Source organism: Maylandia zebra, linkage group LG20, assembly GCF_041146795.1.
Source record: "Maylandia zebra isolate NMK-2024a linkage group LG20, Mzebra_GT3a, whole genome shotgun sequence".
NCBI classification, from domain to species: Eukaryota; Metazoa; Chordata; class Actinopteri; order Cichliformes; family Cichlidae; genus Maylandia; species Maylandia zebra.
The window spans coordinates 1477292-1504270 of NC_135186.1; the positions used below are offsets into that span (position 1 = coordinate 1477292).

A 26979-nucleotide genomic window follows, 5' to 3' on the forward strand; every position below is an offset into this window, starting at 1 on the left:
AAACCCCCCTGACTCCTCCTATTTCGATGCAAACAATGCCCTTAACTCATGTTGTACTCTTGTGTGTTTGCTGAGGCTGTGTGAGCCTCACGGTTTTATCATTAACCTTTTTATTGCCCTGCATTATGCGACATTGTTTCCTTTAAGACTAAACAAACAAAGCACAAACTGAATGAATGAACATTTCTCTCAGTTCAGTTTAACCGGTACTCAAAGTATTTGCTTTGACCCTTTTTTCTCACCACTTTCTCCTTTTCTGTTCTCACACATTTACTCATATCCACGTACAATTACACACATATGCTGGTGTTAATGTTCAGCTAGGCTGGACTCCTGCTGGTCTCTATGGATATGTTTAGTTTGGCTACTTGCCATTTCATTATTGTGAAACATACTGTTGAGCAACAAGCACATGTTCTGGATCGGATCTTGGGAGCTACTCTTACATCGCCCAGACAGATTATTCTCACGTTCTCCCTGAGAGAAAAAAACTTTGGGAAAGTCAGTGACTCAAAGAAAAAACAAGGTGCATCTAGATACTTTTCAGCCATGCTGTGAAACTTCCCTTTTTCCACCCTCCACCCAAGCAAACTCCAAAAACCACTGTCGGGAGCTACTGTTGCCTGGACCCCCCACCCCCCCACGCTGAGGCTTGGTAAACCCCTATGGAGATGCGATGGCAAAGTCCCTCCTAATCCTTGGCTTCCTCTTATGGCAGGGTTCAGAAAAGCAAAAGAGGAGTGAAGGACTTGGTCAGCAGACTGCAAGGATAAGGGGGTCTGTGTGAGTGTGCAGGACCCCCGCATAGTTCAGAGGGATGCATTACCATGACAACAGTATAAGCGAATGACGAGAACAGTTTGTGCGCGAGTCATTCGGCTTCTTAACTTACAGAGGTCAAAGTGTCACAGCTTCACCCATTGACCAACTCCACTCCATTTCCTTTAAGGAAAGAGATGAACGCCACTCTTCCTGGAGGTGTTTGAAATTCACTTTTTTTCTTATGACGTAGTCACACTCGGCCTACAGAAGAGATGAAAAGAGGCAAGTGACCTGAAAACAGTGAACATGATACTAAAACAACAGCAGCCGACTTTAAACCACTTAACCCGCCAATATATCGGACTTTTTGGCAACAACTTTAATAGAAAACATATTGCTCAACCCCAACACGATGGTGCTCACTGCATTGAAATGTCGTGTTAAGTGACCAGCAGTAATTATTCAGAATCATTTCTCTTTGTATTATCACAATAATAACTAGCAGATGTTTCTTGTGTCTTTTCTTTTTCTGAAGTCTTGTGATGAGTTCAGCAGGAACATGTAAACTGATTTTTAGGATCAAAAGCAGCTGGTCGGCCACTTTTGTCTGCTATGCAGAGTCTTGCCAGTTAAGCTTATAGTTAGTATAGCTGGTCCTGTAGACTTTCTGTTGTTCCTGCTGCTGTTTCCATTTTGCCCTCAGCTGTTGGTGGTATATTCTGTGGAACATCACAGTAAGAAGGAAGTGACAAGGATACTGTTTATGGAAACAGAAATAACAGCAGAATTTTGTTTTTGCTTGAAACTTGTTGGTTTTTTTTAATGCTGTAAGCAGCATATAGAAAAAAATCCATTCACTTTCATTAAATCTGGAATGGCAGTAATAAACATGAGACATCGGAAACTTTAAACAGCTTGTTGTGAAATGTTGTTCCCCTTTCGTAACTTCCAAATGAGTGGTTTCTGTTATTTAAAATAAAAAATGTTTGAGGAAATTGTCAGGTTCATTCCTGAGAAGATTGGTTCCCACAGTAACCCCCCCGATCCCCTCCATCCACACACACACACACACACACACACACACACACACACACACACACACACACACACACACCCTCTTGCTAACCTTTATCTAACTCATTCATGTCCTCCCTTCACATCCACAGAGCCTGTAAAGAGCACGCTGGGTTCATCTATTGGGGGTAAATGAAAATGCACGGTTAAGCTTATTGAGAGCTTTTCGGTCTCAGACCTGCGCTACAAGTGCAGTCTCACTCTCACGCATACTTGCAATATATGCAGTAAAGCCCAGTCTTGGAAGTGTAACAGCAGGGTGTGACGGGGGTTGGTAATGCGCATAAGAATTAGCCTTGCTTCCCTCCCATTGACTCCTACCGTGTTATTCTCTGGGGCTGTTTCCACGTTAGTCACACACTTTTCTTTTTGCCCTCCTGCCATCATTTTCCCTTCCTGTTCACTTCATTACACTGTGTCTTAATCTCTTTTCAAGCACGCACCACTTCTCCTGGTACTGAACATACCCTCATTAGCAGACTCGGGCTAAACTGGCTGCACAAATGTTTCGAGCTGCGTTTGAATTCTTTTGGATTTTTTTTTCTTCCCCACCTCGTTTTCTTTTTTCTTTTTTTTTGTCTCTTAAGAGGGAAAGCATCTTTGAAGTCAGGAATAGCATCCTCTCCAAGCAGGTGCCTAATGAGGTTCTTTGACATGGAAGGTCCAAAAGTTAAGCACAAGAAATGCACTCTGTGGTAACTGTGAGTGCATCATAATGGAGTTCTAACCAGTTTACAGACTTTTTGCAGGTTGGTATAAAAAGTATTGGTTATTAATTTGTCTAATATGTCTAAATATAAATAGTATATAGGACTTAGTCTATGACCATGTTGGAAAACACTGCAGACTGCAGGAATACTGCACCACTCTTAAGCTACATCCACACAAAGTAGCACGCAGTCTCAGTACAAACTAAATGTTTCAGAGACCAGTTCAAATATCACATTTCAGAGTCATTTTTACATATCTCACAGTCAACAAACTTCGTGTATTGTTGTATTGTTGTATTGTTAAACTTATAAAAGAGTTTAAAAATCAAAAGCTCTTAAACCGCTGCTCATGGACGTCGTGGTGAGATTGTATTTCAAACTGAAGGTTTCCCACTTCACATCTAACGCTGTCTGAGCTTGTCTGTCAGGTCCCAGTGAGCATCCTGGTTACTTTCCAGGAAGAGTTGCTACAACAGTCTTGCTAGGTCAGATCTCGAAACTTTTTACATCACTTTCATCGCGGTACCAGTCTGTATTGCATGCATTACCTTAGTAGCGAGGCATGCACAGGCTTACAGTTGCACTCTGTGTCTCTTCCATCTTTCTTTAATCTCAACAAATCTTTTGCCAATTTGCCGTACGGTGCATTTTGAGCATGTAAGCTTACGTGCATGGGGTGGCAACAGGCAGCTGTACTTAACGTTATACGTCAGACATGCAGCATAAACACACAAAATATCACAAAAAATCACCACTCTTAGTAAAAATGGGAGAAACGACACATTCTAATACATGGTTAATCATCAGTGGAGGCAACAATGCCACAAGTACAACCGGTATTTTGTGCATATGCCAAAAATCACGACCATACAATGGACCTCTCCATCACTGTAGGTGTAAATGTGCCCCGTGTCTAAATAAGAGCAGGAAGTCACTTTTAAGGGATGATGGAGCCAGTTATGTTGTCTACTGTATGTCATGCTTGAAAGGGGCTTTAGGCCTCTTAGTTCATTGTAAGAAGTTCACTGAGAACAACTCAGTGCTGTTAAATTAAACGCATGCTAGAGATATTCAAAATGACACTCGGCATTTAAAAGGAAGCTGGCTAGGAAATAATTACATATAGATGTGTTTTTGAGTGCAGACAGGAAGAGAAACATAAAACCAGGTAGGAGTGAGAAAGCAGACAACTGAAACTGAAACAAGGTAAAAGAGAAAGCTCTGTGTAATATAAGAAAACTTAGTTTTTCAGTATGATCAAAGTCTGTGAGGGATTTAAAAAGTGTGTTTATATTCATTACATTGCTGTTTCCACATGGAAACATACAACAGCCCAGCTCATGGATACACACCATGTCCGTGTGTGTTCCTGCGCTGATAAGGGGGATGAGTTTTCCCAGGTCTATTGTCTCTTTCATCAGGAGGGGAGTGACCAGTTCCCAGGGTCGTATGGATGACCCTGTCTGTACACTGTCATTACATAGTTACATCACTACCTAATTACACAGGTTTTCCTGCACCAACACAGACACACAGGGTCTTGAAAACTTGAAAACAAGCACTGTGCTCTTAGGTGGTGGGTGAAAGGGGGGTAGCAGTAAGAAAAAAAAAAAAAAAAAAGGAAAAAAGAGACAGAGTGACTGTCTTTGATGAGTAAAGGCAAATAAACAGGGGGAGACAGAGGGCATGTCTGGACATGAGTCAGTGGTTGGAGTAAAAGCTGGCCAGACGGACACTGAGAGCTGTCCAAGTAACCCTTCTGAGAGCTGACATAAATAAAAGCTAATGCTGAATGTGGGAGTAGTGTTGTGCTTTTGTGTGTGTGCGTGTGTGCGCACATAGCAACTGTTTTCCTTTCTCTATATTAGTAACGCTAGGCAACGACGATGGCAGCAGCTTCACACACCTGCGGTCCAGCATGCCAATGTGCCAGTCACATTCTGCAACACACACCAGCGCTGTGTGCCCACCTGGCCCTGCATGGGACGGGCGAGCAGGGCCCTGAAGAATCCTGTCGTTGTTCCTGCTGCACTTAAAAACAGGGTGTTAATGAGCTCTTGCTTTCTCCCGCTCTCTCTTTATCCCTGTGTTGGGATTTTCCTCTTTATTTCTGACTCTCGCCTTTCTTTCTTTGCCTCTCACACATTTTCAGTGTCCTGATTTTACTGAAATGACACTGTTAATTGCCTTCATTTCCCCCTCCTCTGACTGTCTCTCTCCTTTTGCCCTTCTTTCACTTATTGAACAGCAGACAGACAGATCTATTCACTGGGGTCCACTCAGTACTTAAAGTGTTTAAACACCACTGGATGTTGTGAGGGGAGTGGATACACAATACAAGTCTATTGCTCTGAAAGTCTCCAATAGCAAAAACACACAGTGCTACAATAGAAACATAGTCTTTGGCCTCAGAGCCAGAGTCTTTTTGATCATGTAAAGAAAAAAAAAAGAAGAAATAAAGAAAGCCAAAGAGCTGTCAAACCAAACTCTGCTGTTGAAGACACACATACCCCAGGCAACTGATGTTCTATAACGCATCAATAAAATATGTGTTACAGCTAAGTGGGTTGCCAAGAGGTACTAAGTCAATCCTACATTAGTGCATCAGGATTTAAAATACAATTCTGGGGTTTTCATTGGAAGTAGCCTACAAAATCATACCCCAAAGCATAAGACCATGTGCTTTCAGCTGGGAAGAAATCTGGTAAATACTGTTAGAGAGTCCAGCAGCTCAGTGCAGTGTAGTGGAAATTTTTATTTTGTGTCACCGGTACTGAAGGTAAAGACTTTTTCCACCGACATTTGCTGTTAGAAAACGAAAACAAATTCAGTTCAGTGGAGCAGAGACTTGCTGCTAGACCGGAGTCAGGGGTTTGTGTATTGTGCGCCGATTAGAGTTTTGAAGAGTGTGGAAACGTCTTCGACGTGTGGCTTCGGAGAATTTAATGGCTCCGTGGTTGTCCCACGGCTCAGTGCGTGTTTAAACCTCTGCGCTTTTTTGGAAAACGCGCAGCTGGTCGCGATCAGTGAAACGGGCCGGAGGAGGAGGAATTGGGTGTGTTGCCTGCCTTCCGTGCCTCCCTCCCTCCATGAGGGGGAGTGTGTGTGTCTGTGAGTGGAAGCACTGCGGGAGTGGGTCAGTCAGTCAACGCTGCTGACTCTTACAGGCGGTTCCCTGGTTATCAGAGCTGCGGAAAGCACCGGGTGGATTCTCTTTGGCCTCAGAGCTCTGGCAGCGGGATATGTTTAACGGGAACAAAGCGGCTTGAAAGCTGGACGGTTGTAGAATGAGCGGACGCGTGCTACACGGCAAAATGCTGCAGCTCCCGGCTCCGCAGCGCGCAGGGAGGACAATGCACTTTCTGTCAAGGTAATAAATGAGAATAGAACCTGCATGTGACTAGTGGGGATGCCGGATAAGAAGCTAATTGACACACACGTGTGCGGTTGTGTTTCTTCGTTAATGACACAAACTGGCGGTGCTCGGTCGTCGCAAAAGTGCTGCAGAGGCTCCGGCGGAGCCTGTGCGTAAAAATCGGCAGCATGTCTCATTGATAAAAGTCCAACAGCTGCGTGGTGGCACGTTTGAGTGTGCTGAATAGATTGCGCCGGGGCTGTTCTGGGATGGTATGTATCAGTCTAGACACCTAGTAAAGAAAGGGCTTTGATCCCCGTATAGATGGAGCTGCCTCTTTGCCATGCCGTTTATAGGCAGACCTCAATGCGCAAAGCCATATGTTGAATCAGCACTGCCTTTTATTGTTGCTGCTCGTAGACCAACTGATTTCAAGCAGCAGACTCTGCAGCCTGAATCCATATCTGAGGAGAACATCTAATTACAGCGCTGAAGAGTGGATGTGAATGCAGCATAACTGCGCGCGCGCGTGAAGTGCGTGTTGGCCTTAAGTGTCTGTATTTTGCGGTCTGTTGTTTCATTGTGGATGTGGATGCGATGACATCTGCTTGACGGTGTTCTGTGGCTCAGTCACTCATCAGTGGCAGGTAGCCTGTGATGTGAGTGGGTGTGTTCATATTGATCCGCTGCGGGACTGGACCGCATTCTACAGAACAGCTGACCTACATTCTCAGCTGAAGCGTTCTTCTGTGATTGGGTGAAAATCAGCAAGCCTCCTCCATATCATCTTTATGCCCACACCATGTGAGAATTCTCTTAGACTATGTCTGAATGTGTGGGCTAATATAGGCCACTTGATAGCTGCAGGCTGTTAATGGTGAAGAAAGAAATGTGGAGAGAGATGCTCTTATTGAAAAAGCGACAACGACTCTGAAGTTGACTTGATTCACAGACACATTTGCCAAGATGCTATGATGGTATTGATTCTACTTGTGTGGCTGTGCGTGGTGGTGGTGGTGGGGTGGGGGGTGTGTGTAAATGGAGGTCGACTTTGCTCTTTTTGGTCAGTTGACCCCCAGAGCTTCTATTGAACCTTTATGTAAACCCATTAGAGCATTAGAGTGACTTTAGTTGCACACATAACAGACACACACACACTGTCCCACCGGACCATCTAGTGGGTTGAGTCAGTGTGTTTGACTTGGGCACGCAGGCTTAAACAGACTGGCTGTCAAAAGAATGATAAACCTACAAATACATAGAAACTGACAGGAACACACTTAAAGCTTTCAGGCAATCACCAAACTGTATGATCGATGCCAGAGACGGTGGTAGTGAGAGTGTGAGTCCAAGTATGTATATGCCAGGGTGTGGGCACCAGCGTGTGTGTGTGTGTGTGTGTGGACAAACATTAAACATGCGCCATTAGCCGACCACTTCTGGCCAACACAAAGATTTGCTCAACTCTGTTAGTCACATTGTAGTCAAGCCAACATCAACTTAGTGTCACTTTGTGTGTTTTTGAATGTGGTGTCATCTGAAAACTATACAAATAGCCTTCTCAGCACGTCTCACCTGCTGGTTCTCAAACTCAGCCAAATAACTCATTCCCATACTAGTGATGTCACTCTTTAGTGTGCATCACTCTGAAATCTTCCCAGTTTCTTATAATCAAATAAAAATGGAACATATGTCACTGTGATGCAGATCAGGCTCTTGCCATAGCTGATGTCAGTTAGCTGCAGTGGGGTAGTCACTGGCTAAGCAGCACATATAACTGGGCTTTCAGAGTTAAGAGTCCCAACTGCTTCATTGACTCAGTGTTACACTTTCCACATCTGTGCATGCGTTGGGATCTGACTGACATAAATACCTTCATCAGAGGTGCTATGTTGGGCTCTATGAAGTAAACCCCGTGTAGACTTGTACAGACAGCAACCACATAACAAGGGAACTGATTCGTGCTTGCTTCCTCAATCTGCAGTCCAAGTACACTAAACAGTAGTGTACTAAGAACAACCTCATGTCCCTGACGTCTGCTTCTGTCTCTATTTCTGAAACCAAGTGTGATCTACACCTTAGAGGTACGATGTAGTAATTAAAAATGATATCTGTAAAGATTTCGATCACAGCCACAGGCAGGAGGAGAACTGCAAAGTTACCGTGCTGATGGAAATCCTGAATACCTTTATCGCTTTGCACGTTTCTGCTGACATTGTTGGTGCCCTTCAACTTTCATATTTCAAATTCCTATAGCAGAGCCTAACTGATACAGGATTTTGAAGTCTAACAGTAATATTTGGTGAGTTTAAAAAGTCCCATATGTTGGCCGACATCTTTATTTTTTTCTTCAAACATACGAAGCATAAATAAGTTAATCTAAAATTTGCCATGTGGAGCTGTTTATTTACTCATTTACGTTCTGCCTGACTTACTTGGGTCAGCTGTTGTTGTGTATGTGTCTAAACACATGCTGTCAACAGGAAAGTTGCTGAGAGCCTTGTGATGGACAGAGTGTGCAATGTCAGCACTCGTGACAATATGGTAAGGTGTTTTTTTCCTATTCTTCTTTATTTTTTCAGTTTTCATTTGTCTGCCGATACTGAAAGTCTGTAACTAGCTAATGCCGGACGATAATATTGGGACGGTGATAAATCGCTCAGGCTCTTATTTCATTTCTGTTCCTATCAAGAGCATTTATGCTATATCACACACAACTATAGGAAGTTTGCGACTTTTGCTTTCAAACAGCCCCGTTTCCATTCCACACAAACAATTTCTTTGTGATTGTGCTGGATTTAGGGACTCAACGCAAGATGGATTAAGTTGTTTTGGAAACGCGCTTTGCTGACTCAAAACTGGATGACTGGGATGCGACAGCTGCCTTACACCCTCGTGAATCATAGTGTATGAACAGAACTTAATACTGTTAAACACACAAACAGGTCCATCCATGTCAAACGTATTGTTTTCTTAGGGTGTCTCCATTTACAGAGTTGGTCAAAATATTTAAATCTCTCCTTCTGAGCACATATAGGCCTTCTTATTCAACCAGACAAACCAGTGGCACTTTAAACATCAAGGAACGTTTCTTCACTGTTCGCGGAGTCACCGGCCTAATTTGCAGTGGTTTCAAATCCTGGGGCACGGATGGAGGAGAAGAAAAACACATGACCTGAGTCTTTTCGTGCAACCACTGACTCGTGATGTGCAAATTAGTTTACTGTCCCTGCCTACCAGGTCATTAGAAAGACCTGTGAGCGAAACAACAGATGCTTGTAACCTGTGCTTGTAAGACATCCACATACGCTTTTTTTTAATTATACACACGGGAGCCAGTGTTCACGACCAGACCTTGTATTTTCTCGAGGTGGTCCCTCCTGTGGTTTAGTGAGTTCCTCTGTTACTTCAAAGCCAAAGAAGAACCTATAGCCAGACAACACATGCACACATGCCGCTTCTGCCTGATAATGAAGAGTAAAAACCACAGTGTCTTATTTTGAAACTTCCAGGGGTTTTTCTGAGTTCAGTGGAAAGTTAGGTGGTTCCTCTGGCTTGCACTGGAACTTCAGGCTGCAAATTACAGTTTTAATGAAACCTCTGGAACTGTCATTTTATCCCTGTGTATGTCTGCGCACTCGTGCTGTGGTATGCATATGTGCGTCTGCATATGTTGAATGATTAGGGAGTGGGACCCCAGAATACACTCGTTGGAATGTGAAGTGTGTGTTTTGAGTGGCCCGCGGGGCAAGGAATGCCTCCCAAATTCACTGTAACAGCTTTAAGTGGCATGACCGGAGTGTGTGTGTGCTATAAGTTGACAGCAGGTGATAGGCGTGGGCTCCTGCAGGGTGCGCCCTTAGGCTCGCTGGTCACTGCCACATGTGTTCACACATGCAAGTACACAAACAAGAGCACTAGAAATGCACACACAAGCTAATTCTTAAAGAAGTTGTGACAGTCTAAAATTTAAGTACAGCAGGATGCTGCAAGTTTGTAGAAAGACCATATGGGTTGAAGCTGCACTGTATCCAAGTGTAATGTAGACCTGTTGCCTAACAAATCTATCCAGAAAACATTAAAAACCCCAGTGACACCTCAGTGCCAACCATCACACCACCATCCTCCCCCTAACAAGTCGAAATCTGCAATCATATGTCAAACAATGAGGAAGTATTTTGTTACTGAAATTACCACAATTGTTACTGAAGAAGAAATAGTTCAGCACACTGGTAAACATCACCCTTTTTTTTTGCTGGCAGGAAGTTCAAAATAAGGTTTCAGTGCTAGACTTGGTCTTATTTCCATTAAAGACGGGGTTAAATAATCTGTTAATCATAAAGTTTTGCTTCTTGACTTTTCAAACAATGTCCCAACTTTTTTCCCAGACAGGTTTTACAATGACAGGTCTGTCCCCTTAACAGCGCGTGTGTGTGTGTGTGTGTGTGTGTGTGTGTGTGTGTGTGTGTGTGTGTGTGTGTGTGTGTGTGTTTTAGTAGGTGTCTGTTTTATATCAGGCAGCAGAAGTGAGAAAGCATCTCTCCTCGAGTCAATGGACCTTTCATTCTTTTCCTTTTTTGTTCAGGTGGTGTCTGCACGACCTCCAGCAGGTGCTCAGTGGTGTTCTGTTGGTTATGTAGTTTCTTTGTGCAGCTCACTGTGAACAGAAGTTATGAACCATATTTGATTCACTTTTTGCTCCCTTTCTTTCTCTCTGTCCATTTTCAGTTAATGTTTCAGTTATCGAATTAACTGAAAAGCTTGAAGAGAGCTTCATCCTTTATCTGACGACCCAGGACAATGTAGGCAGAGGAGGAAGAATATATTTTAAATAGGATTGCTTCTTGTGTAGAGGCCCTCTGAAAATTTACTTGGAAATCTGTACCAATTGTTCTGGCTGAGGCATTGGTAACCCTGTTGAGACACAATCCTTTTTCACTTGAACACAGACTCATATCACGCTGACATCGTAGTTCCTACATATGTGTGACTTTTCAAACATCTTGAACCCCGTCTCATTGCAGCAATAATTCTTCATGCTTGTTTAAGTTGTTTTCTTTGACATTAGCCGCTTTGTCACTCATTTTCAGTCCAGTCCTTATACCAGACATTTTCAGAGGCATGTTGCTTTATTTGATAAGCAAGTTAAGACTGGCCTATGAATTGATCAGTCATAAATGATGCTCGTAACCCAAGAGATGAACCAGTTTTGTGTCTACACATCTCTACACAGACAGCTCTTGGACAGACATATCTTGGCATGGTATGTAGTGTGTGCATAAAACCTCTGAGGAAACTGGACAAGTGGAGGACAAAAGAAGAAATGGCAGGCTCAACAATATCTACAGTAGAAGAACAGTATCGCAAAGCCTCATTAGAAATGATCTCAGTGGAAGTGTGGCTGTCAAAAACCCATTCTTCAAGAAGGTCAACTGGGAGAAAAGGCTGAGGTGTGCCAAAGTACAAAAACTGGACTGAAAATCAGAGGTAACAGGGCTTATAAAGGGATGAAACCACATCTGATAGTTTTAGTTCATATCCACATCAGTATGCAGAGAGGAGGTCAGGAGAGAGGTGCAACAGTGAGTGTCTGTAGCTATCTATGAACCCCAGTGGAGATCTTGAAAAATTGATAGAAACATACCATCAGATTTTGATCCACCATACGACACCATCTGGAAAGAGGAACGCTATCAGTCATGGATTGAACTTCCCAGTGCTCACGCTGTTGAAGCAGTGTGGGATCATCTCGACAGAGAATGAAACAGAAGGCGGCCAATGTCCAAAGAAGAGCTTTGAATGTTCTTCAAGAAGCCTGGAGAACTGACGAGAAGGGACAAGGAAGCCTGCCCAAGAGATTTCATACTGTGTTGAAGAATAAACACTGGCTCTAAAGCTTGTTAGAAATGTACAAACGCTGCTGTTTCTCTATGCAAGTTTACACATTTCAGTAAATCACTACAGCCTTCTTCCATTTTTCCAGCACAATGTAAAGAAATGACGGGTGGCTCGAGACTTTTCCTCAGTCCTGACATTGTAGCAGGATGGTTTTAACACTTTTAGGTAGCGCTGCAGACATTTGATCTTATCACCCTTTCTGTAAATGAATACCAAACTTTCACTATGCGGTTTCTCAGTTGCTATCACTGTTTGTGCAGTGTTGTCCCTTCCCAGAACCAACGGTTAGCAGGTATCATATTTCAGTGTTTGTTGTCAGTGCTTTTGTTTTTGGCAGGTTTGAGTTGTTTTAGCTCCTCTTCTTGTCTGTTGCCTGGTTTAAGTTCCTCCATGCTGTGTTACTTGACAATATTTTCCGTTGATCAGAGGGCAGTTGCCAGTGGAAATGCTTTTGCATGTATGTGTTTTTGCTTTCTGCTCATGTCTGTGGCACCATCTTTTGCACAGCTGCTTCAAGTTAAGAGTAACCTGTAGGAAGCGTGCTTCATTCAAAAGTAGTACCACCCTCTCCTTCTCTTCCTCCGTTGCCTTCCCTTCCGCTCTCTCACTAGTCCCCCTATTTCAAACCAAAACATCCCCGTGCGCCGTTATTTCACAGCCGTTAAGTCAGCTGACATGTCTGGAGGGAGGCCTGAGGTAATTCTACCCCAGGATCCAACCCCTGTCCTGGGCCTCTGCGTGCTGGGGTTCCCCTTATGAGCTCCTCCCTGGTTCTCAGCCATTCAGTTGGGGCTGGGAAGTGCTCCACACTGCACCCCAGACTGAACTACTTATGAAGGTGATTTAAAAGGCCACCTTATCCCAGGAGTGCTGTCCCTCTTTTGCTTCCTGTTGTCTTGTGAAGAAGAGAAGGACGGTCAGAGGTTATTTGGTCAAAAGAAAGCTCGCGTTCAATATTCTTTTACTAAACACTCTCTGACCCGTTTTGTTCCGCTCTCTACATGAGGAACACAAGAACACTTTGGGGAGAAGTTGTTTAAACTTCCCCCCATTCTTGCTGAGCAGTTATATGAAATATGTTTCAATTAGTCAGTGCACTGTTTTTATCTGCACTGCATTCAAATCCCTAAAGCCACTTTTTTCAGACGCAGGTCCAGTAATGTTCCTTTTTTAACCCTGTGTAGGACGACTAAGGAGATGACAGACAATAGTTGATCTCTTGCCTTTCAAGGAATCATCTTCACACTTCTCCTAGCTCCTACTCTTTTCCTTTTTGGGGCTGATAGCACGAGGAGCTCAAGATGACCCTGTCGGTTTCAACATGAGCAGTCACACGATTTTTTTTTTTTTATTCTTCTTAGCTTCAACCTTCATATACGGCTATCTACTGTTTCAAATGTCCTGTTTTATTTCACCAGGGCTGAAAAAAGTGCAGAGCCAGCTCAACTCTCAAATACAGTGTTGAACTCTGAGAAAACTTTATCCATTCTGGGGAGGTCATAAGGACAGACGAGATGCAGAGATACATTTGCTGTCTGAGGAGGATTTTGCTGAAGCAGTTCCCCCTTTTTTAAACTGTTTCTGTCCATCCATCTCCACCTCCCTACACTCAGGGGAAAAAAAGAAAATAAAAATTCATGGGGAAGGATTTCTGATGCTTCCAATCGCTTTTCCCGAGCCTTTTCCATCCAGAACATCCAAGCATTTGTAGAATGTGTCCCTCATCTTTGCAAGGAAAAACAATAGCAGTCTGAGAGTGCCTGCCTTTGCCAACGCTCAAAAATCTCTCCAAACCATCCATGGATTGAATCTCTGGATCAATTTGCTTTATATTAAAATGTTAAAGAATGCTTCCAAAAATACACACATCGAGATTCAGATCTGGATCAAGTCCAGGGGTTACTTCTAAGTCGAGTCACACCCTATAACATTCCACCTTCATAACTTTCTAATCCAAACGACAAAGAAACAAACGGAATAAATCCTGATAAAATCCTTTCTGACTGTAAAATATTGATGTAGCTCAATAATCTTTTATACACAGACACACCTTGAGACAGTAACACACACCCAGGCTGTCTTTGTTCAACCCTCAGTAGATCAGAGACTTTACTGGCTACCACCACGCACATCTGACAGCTAGTTCAAGCTCCAGTCAGGGTGGGTGGGTGGGTGTGTGTGTGTGTGTGTGTGTGTGTGTGTGTGTGTGTGTGTGTGTGTGTGTGTCCTAACCCCTTTGGCCATTGCTGTCAGCTTTATGCCTGTCAAAGGCATAAAAGGATTCCTCTTCTGCATTGGCCATTTAGGGATGTGACCTCCTATTTCTTTCCATGGTCACACACACACACACGCATATAGATAGATAGATAGAGATATATATGTGTACCTTTAGCTGGGACCTCTGGCTTGCTCTGATCCTGGTGGTGCATGGAATTAGCAGTAATTATGAGCTCATTAACTCCAGCCTGTTCTGTAATCCCCTTTAAAGCCCAGATACTGCAGTTTCTTTGTCTATGTGGATGCGTGTGTCCAAGCAGCTATCACACACACAGTATGCCACTCCACATCATGAAAACAGGACAAAGAGGAAATGATAAATAATACTGGAGACTTACTTTCTCTATTCAGTATTTAGCCAAAGACGGGCTGCTTGCACAATCTAGTTTTTAATTGGGTCTTGTCAGTGACTTACTGTGAGTGTTTAACACTACAACACAACGGAGAACCTGCACTCAGCAGCTAATTAAAAGCCACTTTTAATGACAGATTTATTGTTAATTACTTTACAAGTGCCTCAACTCCCAGACAACAACATGACATTGTTAAAAAATGGCAGAGGCATTTTATTTATAGGTACGAGGTAATGTCAGGACATCACGTGGCATGTAGGGCTTCTTTTATAAGAACATAGCATGACTCCAGAATGCAGCAGATGGCTTATCATTAATAAAGGTAACTAGTGCAATAACCAGTAAGACTGCATCTTGAGTAGAATTATTGGTAATGTGAAGCTACAGCATGTCTGTAATGAGTGGATATTCACGCCATGCTAAATCTGTTTGGCTTTATGTGTCAGAGGATCTTGAAGCTGTCAGGCTATAGTAAGAGCCTTGCCTGCAGAGCGAAGTCTTTATGGCCCTATATGGTGCTGCAGTGATGGATTATCCGATGGCAAACGCAGCATGTTAGGAACCTTTGTAGTCTGTCGAGTGTTTTAAAGGTTAAGCCAGCCAAGATGAATCTGTGCTCTCAGTCTGTGCTTTTTAAAACTATTTCTGTTGGAAAATTATTATTGTACTGCCGGGCTATGATATGCTTTGTTCCAATAAGGTACTTCACAGATCTCTGTGTGTGTGTGTGTGTGTGTGTGTGTGTGTGTGTGTGTGTGTGTGTGTGTGTGTGCGCGCGCGCTTGTTTCCTGGTGATAAGCTGCTGAAGTGGTCCAGGGACACATATTGTAGGCCATCTGTGCACAGCAACCACAGTCTTCCTTTTTTCCTCTTATCAGGTAGATTCCCAGCGTCACATCTTTGGTGGCAGGTCATGCATGCAGTCAGCCTGATTTTTATTGCAAAATTTCTCACACTTGAATCTTCCATCCATCATTTAAGATTTCTTTCTCACACGGTCAGAGCCACCGTAGCTACGCTGGAGATATGAAACGCTGATACACTGACACTGGGTGGGGCCAGTCATGCTGGTTTTTCTGGAAGTGAGTCATTGTGTTTTGCGGCAGTGTGTGTGGGTATGTGTTTATACTAGTTTGATTGTGGGTATTTGTGCGAAAACAGTCAGTTGGGTTTAACATGTCCTGTTTAACTTGTACAGACACAAACAGCAGACAGTGAGCTGCTAATGATGAATAGCTTGTTCTCTTTTGGGTTAACCCTTTTCTTTTTCTCGTCAGCTTTTGTCTGTCTAACTTTATGAACCTACACCTGCTGCTCCTGCTCTTCAGGCTGATCTGACCTGTATCTTCCAACTCTGAGCTGCACAGAGAGAGACGCACGGGCAAAGCATCACGCCCAGTTACCATCGCTCATCAGTCATAGCCTCACATATTTAAACTTTAGAGAATGTAATGCCTTCAACAGCCCTTTCATGCTTGCCCCCTCTGGTTTCTTAGCTGACTGCCCAGTGCCAGTCTGGCAGTGCCCCACTTTCCATTTGTCTGAAAATGCATCACTTTGACCAAGAACAGGTCTGATTTAGCCATTTTGGGTTTTGACATGTGACTCTGTTCATTTTTAATAGGAATGGAAAGTTCCAGTCCACCGAGGGACTGCAGAAACATTTTCCATGCATTTACACAAGCGGTGGAGACAGTGTGCAAATATCACCCTGGATAAGACGTGTTTAACCCCATGAGGGAACAAAAAGTTGAACCATTATATTCAAACTGCATCTGTGTTATATTAGTCATAAGCTCTTGAGTCATTTTTGTGTTCTTTTCCCAAGCTGACACCTTCCAACTGATTCCTGTCTCCTTATCTTATCTGCTAAAATGTGGTCCGGCTGGTTTGTTAGACACTTCCCTCCAGCTCCCAATGGGCCTCGCTGCTTTTTATTTATCGGCTACATTGACAGTACGAAGCATTCATAATAATTTCATGTTGCTTCTTCAGTGTAATGTCTGCTTTTGTTGCAGTGTAATTAGATAACGGCATTTTGTTGTCGACTTGCTGTTTGCTTTGGTGCAGCTGAACTACTGCAGACAAAGCAGCAAAGTCAAAAATTAAAGTTTAGCTGCTCCCGACACAGGATCAGCAAATATTTATCGAGATGAAAACCTTAACATCGCACCATTTCTGTTGGCTCTGTCGGGACTTCAACTCCCAGCAAGCACTGCTCTTAAAAACAGCCAAAGCTGCTTTGTCTCTACATTTGTCTCACTGACTTTTTTTCCTCCTCCTCTCACTCAAGATAGCGGACAAATGAGTGGGACAGGAGATGAGACCAGGGGAAGAGAGTGCAAAGCTCTTATAAGGAGCGGCAAAAAAGACCATTCACATAGAGATGAGAGCAATTAGCTCCATAGTCTGAATAGAGGGGTTCAAGGGTGGGTGTGTGTGTGGGAGGGGGGATGCAGAAGCCTCTTAATAAAAGCTGGCTATTTAACTCAGCAGCAACTATTCAGCTATTCTCTTGATAGCTTGTGAGGCTTAGTGTTTGTGTGGGTGTGCCGGTCATCTATGCAGAAAACGAGGCACAAAGAAATCATGTTTCTGTGAAAGGAGGATGTTGTTTACAGTGACCACCATGACTTTTATTTATGCAGCACATGACAGACAAATATCCAAACCATTTAAATGACTGTAAATGCTTGAAAAGTTCTCGCTTTACAGAAGATGATAACATTTCTCTGGACAGACCACAGGCTGCAGAGTGCCTCACTGTGGCTTCTCCTGTCAGGGTGGGTACAGCAGGAAACCACAGCTGGCTCGAGAGGACGTGCACAGCGTGTCCGTGTGATGTAGTCGTTACTCTGCCCGGTGCTTTGGCTTGCACATGACTCAAATTGTCAGGTGGAGGTGAAGAAGGAGCTTAATCAAGCACAACTCAACTTAATAGACATTTATTGCAGCCTAATTGAATCAGCATTGATATTCATTTTGCTCACAGTGTTACTGTTGCAGGATACCATTGTTCAATATCTTGACCACTGTGCTTCCCACCAGCTGTGTTCTTGAAGCCTGGGATCAGTTTGGAAGTCACAAAAAACCAAATTTCTTTAGCGTAATAGGCGAGACATCGCCATTTTTGCATTCATTCGGTTTTATATAAGCATACTAAGAGTTATCATTTGTTACATATTGGTGGAAATTGTAACATTTCTAGTGTTACCTTGCTTGCGAGAGGAACATAGTTAACTGTAGTTAACAGATAATTAAAATAAAAAGAGCCGTTACAGGCAAGTGGCATGACTAAAGCAGCGCTTCCTGCTCAGCACTAATCTGTAAAAGTGTTGATGTAAATGAAGGGGGTGCTAATATCCCTCAGTCTCTGCAGCTGCTGATGGTGAATGTACAAAGATAAGGCGGAGGGAGGAAAGATTATGAGTGTGAGATGATCCTCTTCACTGAGTGCATCATGTCCTGAGAAGCTGAGGAAGTTTTAAGCATTAACAGCTCTTCTCTTTCCACTAAAGGCCCTGTCTTTTATACGTGTCCTTTCAGTTCTTTCTTCTCTCTGCACACGCCACTTTACCCGCTTCTCTTGGAGTGTCTTTGTATTTCAGACCGCTCTTTTCAAGTTCAGGTTTCATTACATTGAACTTTTAAAAAGAGAGAGAGGTGCAGCTACTTAGAAGTTTTGACTTGGAAATAAAAAAAATGTTTCATATCTATAACTAGAGATAGATATAGGTAGGTATGTATGTGTGTGTGTCTTTTATTTTTGGCATCGTAAAGAAAAGCTTTCAGTAGAGAGTCTCTGTTAATATCTGTTATAGAGTTGAAAGTTTCATTTTTCAGCAGCTTGTAACTTTCCACAATCAAGATAAAACTTCTTCTTTTTTAAATTAAATCATCAGCTTCAAATTTTATTTACTTCTACACTGCATATAGTGCATTTAATGAATGCTTTTGGTAAAGTTCAACCTCTGACCTTGCCTCGCTTTTCTGTGGGTTTGTATTTCCATATCTGTCAGCTGAGTGACACCAAACCCAGCACTGGCTGTGTTTGTTCTGTTTTCTGGCACGTCTGAATTATTCACCATAGAGGTGTGTTATCTTTCAGTGAAGCGCTGGTGGACAAGCCGATAGCTTGAAGCGAATAATGGGATATGAAGGACAGCCTAGCGTTTCCCGAGAGCTACAGATGGTTAACCACAGCTGTCTATCTAAAAATGTTTGCGTTTCAGCAGTGAGCTTTTTTTAATACCTTGATTTCCTGGAGGAACATTTTGCAGTTAATTGGCAGCAAGTCAGTAACATGACTGGTTATAAAAAGACCTTAGAGAGGCAGAGTTCCTCAGAAGCAAAGATGGGCCAAGAGTCTACCATAAACTATGTGTTCTTACAGAAGACTGAATATCTCATCTACGGTACATAATATCATTAAAGAATCAGAGAATCTGGAGAAATCGCTGCAGGCAAGGGACAGGGCTGAAAGTCAGTGTATGGCCTCAGGAGCACTTCCAGAAATCACTGTGAATACAGTCTGCCGTGCAATCCACAAATGCCAAATCCACAAGCACCAAAGCTGTTTCAAAATGGACTGTGGCTAAGTGGAAAACTTTTCTGTTGTCAGATGAGTTGAAATTTGTACAACAGCGTGGCTTGGCCTGCGTGCAGTCCACAACGAGGAGAGCGCAAAGGTCTGTGGCTAACATCTGGAAGACTATTCCACTTTTTTTTTAATGTTGTCTTGTGCAAAGGGAAACATAAATTTTTGTGCAAAATTTGGCAGTTTGATAGTCCAATAAGTTTTCTTTTTTTCTTATTATTTAAAAAAAAAAGGAAGAATATATACAATCTCTGTACAAATTCATCTCAAATAACATCTGAATCAAAATTAGACGTCCTGGGTGGCACAGGGTTGCCTGAGTTGCCTCACAGCAAGCAGATTCTCAGGCTGGTTTTCTGCCTGCATGCTTTCCCCCGGCCTCCTCCCACGTTCTGAGCTGTTAGATTATTTGGTGATTCTCAGTTGGCCGTGGGGGTGGATGCAATATAGATAGAGCACTTAAGTGCATAGAATGAAGTGCTGTTTGAATATGTGTGAACAGGTGAAGTGGAATACTTGGAGTTGTCACTAAAATTAGAAATACACCATATAAGTGCCATAAAATGCTTTTAAATGTGAAAATGCACCAAAATCCATCAGTGCATTGTTGTTTCTTTCTTTCTGTTTTCTTAACAGTAACATTTGCTTTGGTTTTGCTGCGTTTCCCATCGAGCCACAAAGTATCGGTCAGATCTCTGGATGTGTCTGACTCAATCTTAAACTTGCCCTTAATCTTACAGCGGCATATAGACAGCAGCATGACAGCCACTCTCACTGGAAAATCTGATCTGCTTTTCTTTGTATCCAAGATATCCACGGGCCAGACGGGGAGGGCTTTCCATTTTGCCCCACTCCCTCTCACCCCCACCACCATCTCCCTGAGGGTACAGTGTGACCCATACAGGCACCCAACTGGAAGGATCATACCGCTTCCTTTGCCTACACCACCCCCTGCACCCCGTTATATCTGTCCTTGTTAGCCCATCACTGCCCACTTAACTTGTTTTACGTTATTACATGACATCAGTCTTACTTATTGACCTTAATAAGAGGAAAAATCGAACCCGTATACTTCCTAAACATGGCCTATTCATGTATACGAGCACATGAATCTATAAGCTGCCGATTCAATTGTATCTCACGTACGTGAAACTCAGTGTCAGCATTATCTGAAGTTGAAATAACTTTAAAGTTGGATGTTTGTGGATTTTTTTTATTAGACCTAAATAAAGCAAGAACCACCCACAACCTCTCTGTCACACAGGAAGGCTTTTCACTGGGAAAAGAGACAGCGAGGTAGATTTCTGACAGGGGACTTCATATTTCTGATGCAGTCCTGTATGCACTCGTGGGTGCATGCATCTTCTTCAGTGCTATTTTTGTGTGTGTGGGTTGAGATGATGTGATGACGAGTGCTCCAGATTTCAGTTTGCCAAATGTTTCAGTGCAAAAGTTGGGTATTTAGAGCAGACGGTGCTCTAAATAAGGTTTCTGTCGCTCTGAACATTTAATCAAAAGACAAATTAAGAGACACAGAGCTGAATGAGCCCAACCTCAGGTGGTAACCGAGCTGATGGAGCTTTGGTAGTTGATGCGATAAATGGATTCAAGGCGATACCAGTGAACTGACACAGATTGCTTTCTTTCTGTTGAATGTGTGATACATGATTGGCCTTACAGGGGCAGACGGTAAACCACCGCACAGACTTGGAATGGTTTGCTATCTTGATCAAGGACACTTTGATAAAAGTGGAGGCTTGATGCCTCGGGGACTTAAACTCTGGCTGACCAGGTGAAGGAGACCAGCCCACATTTGTGAAACAAAAATAGGAGCGCAGCGTTTAACCTAGTTATTGTAGCACAGTCACAGACTTGCACTTAATAAAGAAAAGCTTTTGTAACGATGATGAAATGATCACACCTTTGATCACAGATGATGGTGTCTTTAAATGATGGGCTCCTTTATCACACTGTTCACAAGCACTTCTTAACTGACACAGCAGCTGTGCTCGTTTAGAATGAAAGTCACCTAAAAATGTCAGGACAACTTGTGGTAAAAAAGAAAAGTGACGCATATTTTAAAGTGCAAGACAGTAGAAATAAACCCCGTCTGTTTTAACATTACAAAATTGATGTTTATTATATATATTTAGAAGATACAGGGTTCATTTTTCTCTTATTACATATGGCTTCATACGGTTATTTCATGTAAAAACTATTGAATCCTTTACTGGAGCTATTTTCAAAGTGTCTGCAAATATTGTCTTTAAAACAGTTTTTATATTACTTTTGTTTACTGTTGCTGTACGCTAGGAAATCCAGATCCTCTTCTCTTTTTATTTTAAGCATTTAAGAAGGGAATTACTTTACACATTAATGTTAGCTGACATATTTTCCTTGTCATGATCTCTTTTAGTTGGGATGAGAGCAGCTCCATCAGCAGTGGACTGAGTGACGGTTCAGACAACCTGAGCTCTGAAGAGTTCAACACAAGTCCCACTCTCAACTCTCTTCCTACCACTCCCATTGGCTCCCGCAGAAACTCAAGCATTGTGGTGAGTGACACACAAACACACAAAATAGAGACGCGCAACTGTTTGACACAGACGGATAAGAAGTGCGTGCACTGATTACAGTAGTATTGATTAAGCTGTTAATCCACAAAGGTATTGAATGCACACACTTTGTCAGTGTACAGAGGAGACACAGACACACACACACACACACACACACACACACACACACACACACACACACACACACACACACACACACGCAGGCAGCAGGACCCTGGCATCACAGACAAAGCCTGATTAGTTATTCTGCACACGCCCATAATATCTGTCACATCTGCAGCAATCAAAGTTTGCCGCAAACACACTGCACTGCTCCGTGGCGTCTCTCTTTTCATTACATATATATGAAGATGTGTATATTTTCAGAAATGTTTGAGCTTAAGAAGTGCTCACTTGTTGAAAGCTGAATTTTTCAGATACATTAGGAACATGTTCAACTAGTGGAGGAGTGTCAAATTCATTTTGGGTGGAAAAAGACAACCTATTAAATGTGTCCTTTCTTTTAGGCTAACCAACAACTAGCTAGTGTACTAATCTGTAATAATTTTAGGTATTCTAAAAATCTTTTAAGTATTGTACTCAAATTATGAGCTAAAATAGTAAGATGCTCATTGCTAGCTACGATTTTAAATCCACTGGATTGAGCCGATTCTGTAGTTGTGGCTTAGTTCAGTGGTATATTCAGCTTGGAGGTAGAAGTAACTGTTGTGAGTGATCGTGGTTGTTCACGCTATGCATTTATATGCTGTATGTTTGCTGCAGTCCTTAGAATTTATTGCGGTGATGGAAGCATTTGGGACCAATGACCTCTGCTTAAAATCCTGTTTACAGCCTGGCTGAGTTCGTCAAGATCCATCTGTAGCTATATGGGTTCCAACTCTGTGTGTGTGTGTGTGTGTGTGTGTGTGTGTGTGTGTGTGTGTGTGTGTGTGTGTGTGTGTGTGTGTGTGTGTGTGTGTGTGTGTGTGTGTGTGTGTGTGTGTGTGTGTGTGTGTGTGTGTGTGTGTCCCCGAGTGTCTGATTTAGGTCACACCTCCGCAGTGTGGTTTATGTGACTGAAGTGGTGGGTTTTTAGAGGGAGCGAGACAGCGAGCGAGACAGAGGGAATCAGTGTAACCATAGCAACCAAAGTGCAGGGATGCTGAGAGCAGAGGCTTTGTCTTTACCCATATACTGTAGGACAGGTCTAAAGCGAAGCCATCTGCACATACACACACATACAAGCAGGGCCATCTGCAGTCCTGCATCCGGGCCAGCGAGGCGGAAGAACCGGGGCGCCTCCCTCCACGCCTAATTGCAAGAGTCATAGCAACCATTACACCCCATGGCATCATTACCATGGCAACCAGCCATCACCCATCGTCATGCACCCCACATTGTATAATGCACATGCTCCGTGCCTTCTCTGCATTCTCAGCTGATGCGTTTCTCTTGGTCTTTGTGTCCCATTTCTCTGTCTCCCTGTCTCCTCTCCATCACTGCATCCTGTCCTTGTTTGTTGCTGTTGTTTTTAATTTCCTTAAAGACAAAGGCAAATCCATCCCTCATCTCCCTCCTACATATTGTATAACATCCTGAGCAGAGGCATGGGGGCGGTAGAGAAAGATAATCTAGGAAAGGGGGCACAAAGAGAGACTGTGCAGAGTTAGGCTGTATTATATGTAGGTAGTAGAAAAACCTGGAACAAGACCTCAAGTTAATGCAGTTTTTCCTCATGCCTTTGTGTATTTGTGCATGCTCCTGTCTGCCTCACTGTCTGCCTGTTTGTCTGTTAATCATTTGGTCACAGCTATCTGACCAGATGTGTATCTCACCCGCACTACCCCATCTTTCAATAAACAAGGAATGTGTGTGAGGAAATGACAGTGTTTTATCAGCGAGGTCTTTCAAACAGGATACACACGTGTGTGTATACAACACACAGTCAGGCCGAGCTCCTCCTCGTGTCATGCAAACCTGCCCATGGGGTCTATTGGTTTTAATAAAAAATGGAATTCAGCATGAGTCCTCATGAGAATCAGGTGCAATGTCCCAAACACACTCTCTCTCACACAAACACACTTTCTAATCCGTTGTGCAACTGGCGACCTCCTGCAGCGGGAGAATAATCTGTAAAAAGTGCTGTTGTCATAAACCTTCACACACAATAGACCTTGGTTTTACAACGGCCTGATTTCCACGTGTCCTTTAGTTTGACATTTGACATTCTCATAGTTACGCAGTGTTGTCTACTTTCTTTGTGTAGATATGTTTTGGGGTTTTTGTTTTTAGCGGTTTCTGTTCCAGCCGTCTCAGTCCACTTCTCCTTTTGAAGTTTTTAAACAGAGCTTACAATAGGATTTAGACGGAGGGGACGAGACATCCATATGTCGTTGGGTTGACGGAGTTGTGCACTGTCTGCTCAAAGGGCTTTAAGATGAGGCGAAGTGTGTGGATCTGTCTGAACGTCACATTTCTCCTTTTTGCAACCAGTAATGCACCTTTTAAGAGGTCCTTCACTCCAGTGTACCAAGCCTATTTTTCACAGTAGTTGCAAGAGGAAGTATATCGTAGTTCTGAGGTTTAGTCTGAAGAACTAGGTAAAGGAGTAAGGTTCTTTAAAACTGGTGTCAACTTGGGTTTAATGTTTAACTTACTCTTCAGTTTTATTCATATTTATTACACAGCACCAAATCATAACAACAGTTGCCTCCAGGCGTGTGTTATGTGTTACATTGTCCACCAAAACTACCTAAAAACATGTAACAACTGCCAAAATGCATATAATAGTTAAAATGTGAAAGTGTAGCTTGATATGATTCCACACACAGCAGATTTTTCTATCATCAGTTCGTTACCTGTGCTGTTCTCACATAGGCTCAAATGGACACTACACAGGCTTTAGGGTAGAGAACCGTGTGAGTTTAATATCCAGTCTGACTGCTAGAAAGCTGCAGGGCCGTGGTACATATCTGAAGACCAGAAACATGACAGTTACATGTAAAAAGCACGACAGGCCATGCATTGGGCCAATTATCCATGTGCAGTTTTCTGAATAGATTTAGCTTGTGAGGCATCTTTACTCTATTTTGTGGGATCTATTTTTTCATTTTACTGTCTTTACATTTAAAACCATGTTGTTGTCTCTTATTTTTTTCATATTTAAAAGTGTGACATGACGCAAATGTGGGTTTTTTATATATATTTCTTTTCCAAACCAGCTTTCAGACGATCAAAACGCTCATAGATGAGCCTCAGAAGCGCAAAATTGGCAGCGCAAATGACTCAAACCTGCTAGATAGGGAAAGTAATTGCTGTGTACGTGTTCTGTTGGTCAGACTGCACGTGCTGGCTATCCAGACTTTTTTTGACGCAGTGTCTCAAAGCATGCGTCTGTCTCTTCTCTACTCTAGATGCGTACAGATGCAGAGAAGAGATCTCTAGTGGAGAGCGGCCTGTCCTGGGACTCCGATGATAACAAACCCAGCCGCAAGAGCCAGGGCAGCAGCATCTACGATACAGGAAGCCTCAAGTCCGAATCCGCTAATAAATGGAAGAAAACCCGGCCGCAAGGGGAGGGGCCGGAAGGTGGGAAGGGTGAGCTGAGAAAACCTCAAACCCTGGGTCAAGGAAATGTGTTGAAGAAAGGAAGAAACCCACCTGTGGGAGTCACTTCCCCAATCACACACACCTCTCAAACTGGGCTGAAAGTGGCAGGTGAGTGGCAAAACACAAATACTGTGTGTGAAAAGTATGTATAGAACATATAGTTTTACTTGAAATGTTTCTTAACCTGACACGTCTCTCAGGCTGTCTTTAAATAGTCCTTTCTCTCTCTCACTCACACAGTCACAGACACACTCTGTTTCTGTCACACACTTTCATCCACAGCTGCAGCCCACCCTCCGGGCCTTTAGAAAGTGGTGCCATGTATCAAACACCCATCACCACCCACACCCTTGCTGCCTGCCAGCCAGTGACTAACACACACACCACACACTGACCAGCAGTGTTTTTCTTCCTATAGCTTCTTCCTAGCCAAGCGTTATTTTTGTGTTGAACAGAGATAATTTATAGTGCTAAAATAAGGGCCTTTATAAGAGCGCGTGTGCTTCTAATAATGTGTGCTGTGAGTGCAGCCATGACTGAGATTGTGCCAGCCTTAAAGACTGTCACCCATCACACTTAACACACACTCGCACAGAAAGAGCACAATGGTAGGGATTGTGCAGCTGCCTTTTGGGCACACCATCTGTGTGTTGTTTATGTATGCACACGCATGCACACGCACAGACTTGCACACATATAGACAACCGAAACAGCAGGATATTAGTTGCGGTGTTATGTGCCAGTCCAGATAGCCAGGGGTCTGTGTAAACAGTCCTGTTTCTGTGGAACGGTGGTGCGTTTGCACTGCCAGCTGTTGAAATGACAGATGTGTTGAACTCGCCTGTGATCTTTGTGCCAGGCTGTTATTGTTATCGATGTCAGCAGTTTGAATCTGCTATCTGCTCGATGCGCCACCGAGTGTGAGGCTGTAATAAATCAGGCGGTGAAGTCGAACAAAAACAGATTTGGGAAAAAAAAAAGTTTGTTGTTGCTTGTCGGTGTGCGGAGAAGCTCCGGGGTTTAGTCACATGAGAAGCAGTCATTCTTAGAGTTTCACAGAGCGCAGTCTATCGCTGAGGCTAGGAGGGTGCTGTGCGTCACGGTGTGTGCGCCCCGTTTGTTATGCGTCTGCATTTTTGTGGAATTGTAGGAGACGCAGAGTGTGTGACTCTGAAGAAGCGACAGCATGTTGGGATGAGCAGTGTGATGCACTTCCATACTATCTCTGTCTCCTCCATGTGTCTGTGTACAGCACAGACCATACTTTTAGTAAGTGCAGAAGATAAAACAGCAGCTAAAGATCATTTTAAGTGTCATTTCAGCTGCTGATTATTTGTATGAGACAGTTGTAAGCAAATAGTTCAGAGAGGGTCTAATTTGTCAGTGACCTACCCGTGTTATCCATAAAACTGACGTCATATCACATGTGCTCTGTTCGCTCCCGTTCTCTCATATTGCACTTTTGCAGGAGCTACTTCTCAGAAAGTAAACATCTCCTTTACTGTGTCATCTCTAAAAATAAGACGGTGCGTTGAAACTGTGAAGTGCTCACAGATGAAGTTGTGAATTGTCTCCGCATGACTGATATAGAAATGAAGACTTTATTAGTGGAGCCCTGGAGCCTCGGTTCGCTCACAAAGGGCATCTTCTCTGTTGTCCTTGTGAGTTATGGTGTACCAGGATCTCACAGTAAGCAAAATGATTTTTTTTTAAAGTCTGAGCACACTGCATATTTTCAAGTGTTCGTCATTATGTTATCGCTGAGCTGTGGACAGGTTGTATGTCTTTT

The 26979-nt window shown here is 43.1% G+C and overlaps 1 protein-coding gene across 8 annotated transcripts in view; it reads left to right on the forward strand.

The window, feature by feature from the left end:
* nav1a (neuron navigator 1a) overlaps positions 1–26979 on the forward strand; it is a 92970-nt gene that overhangs the window by 50069 nt on the left and 15922 nt on the right. For all 8 annotated transcript variants that reach the window (XM_076878743.1, XM_076878746.1, XM_076878745.1 and 5 more), the window contains 2 exons: positions 21443–21581; positions 24995–25298. In XM_076878743.1, coding sequence (XP_076734858.1) covers positions 21443–21581; positions 24995–25298 — 443 coding nt within the window. The remainder of the gene's footprint in view (positions 1–21442; positions 21582–24994; positions 25299–26979) is intronic.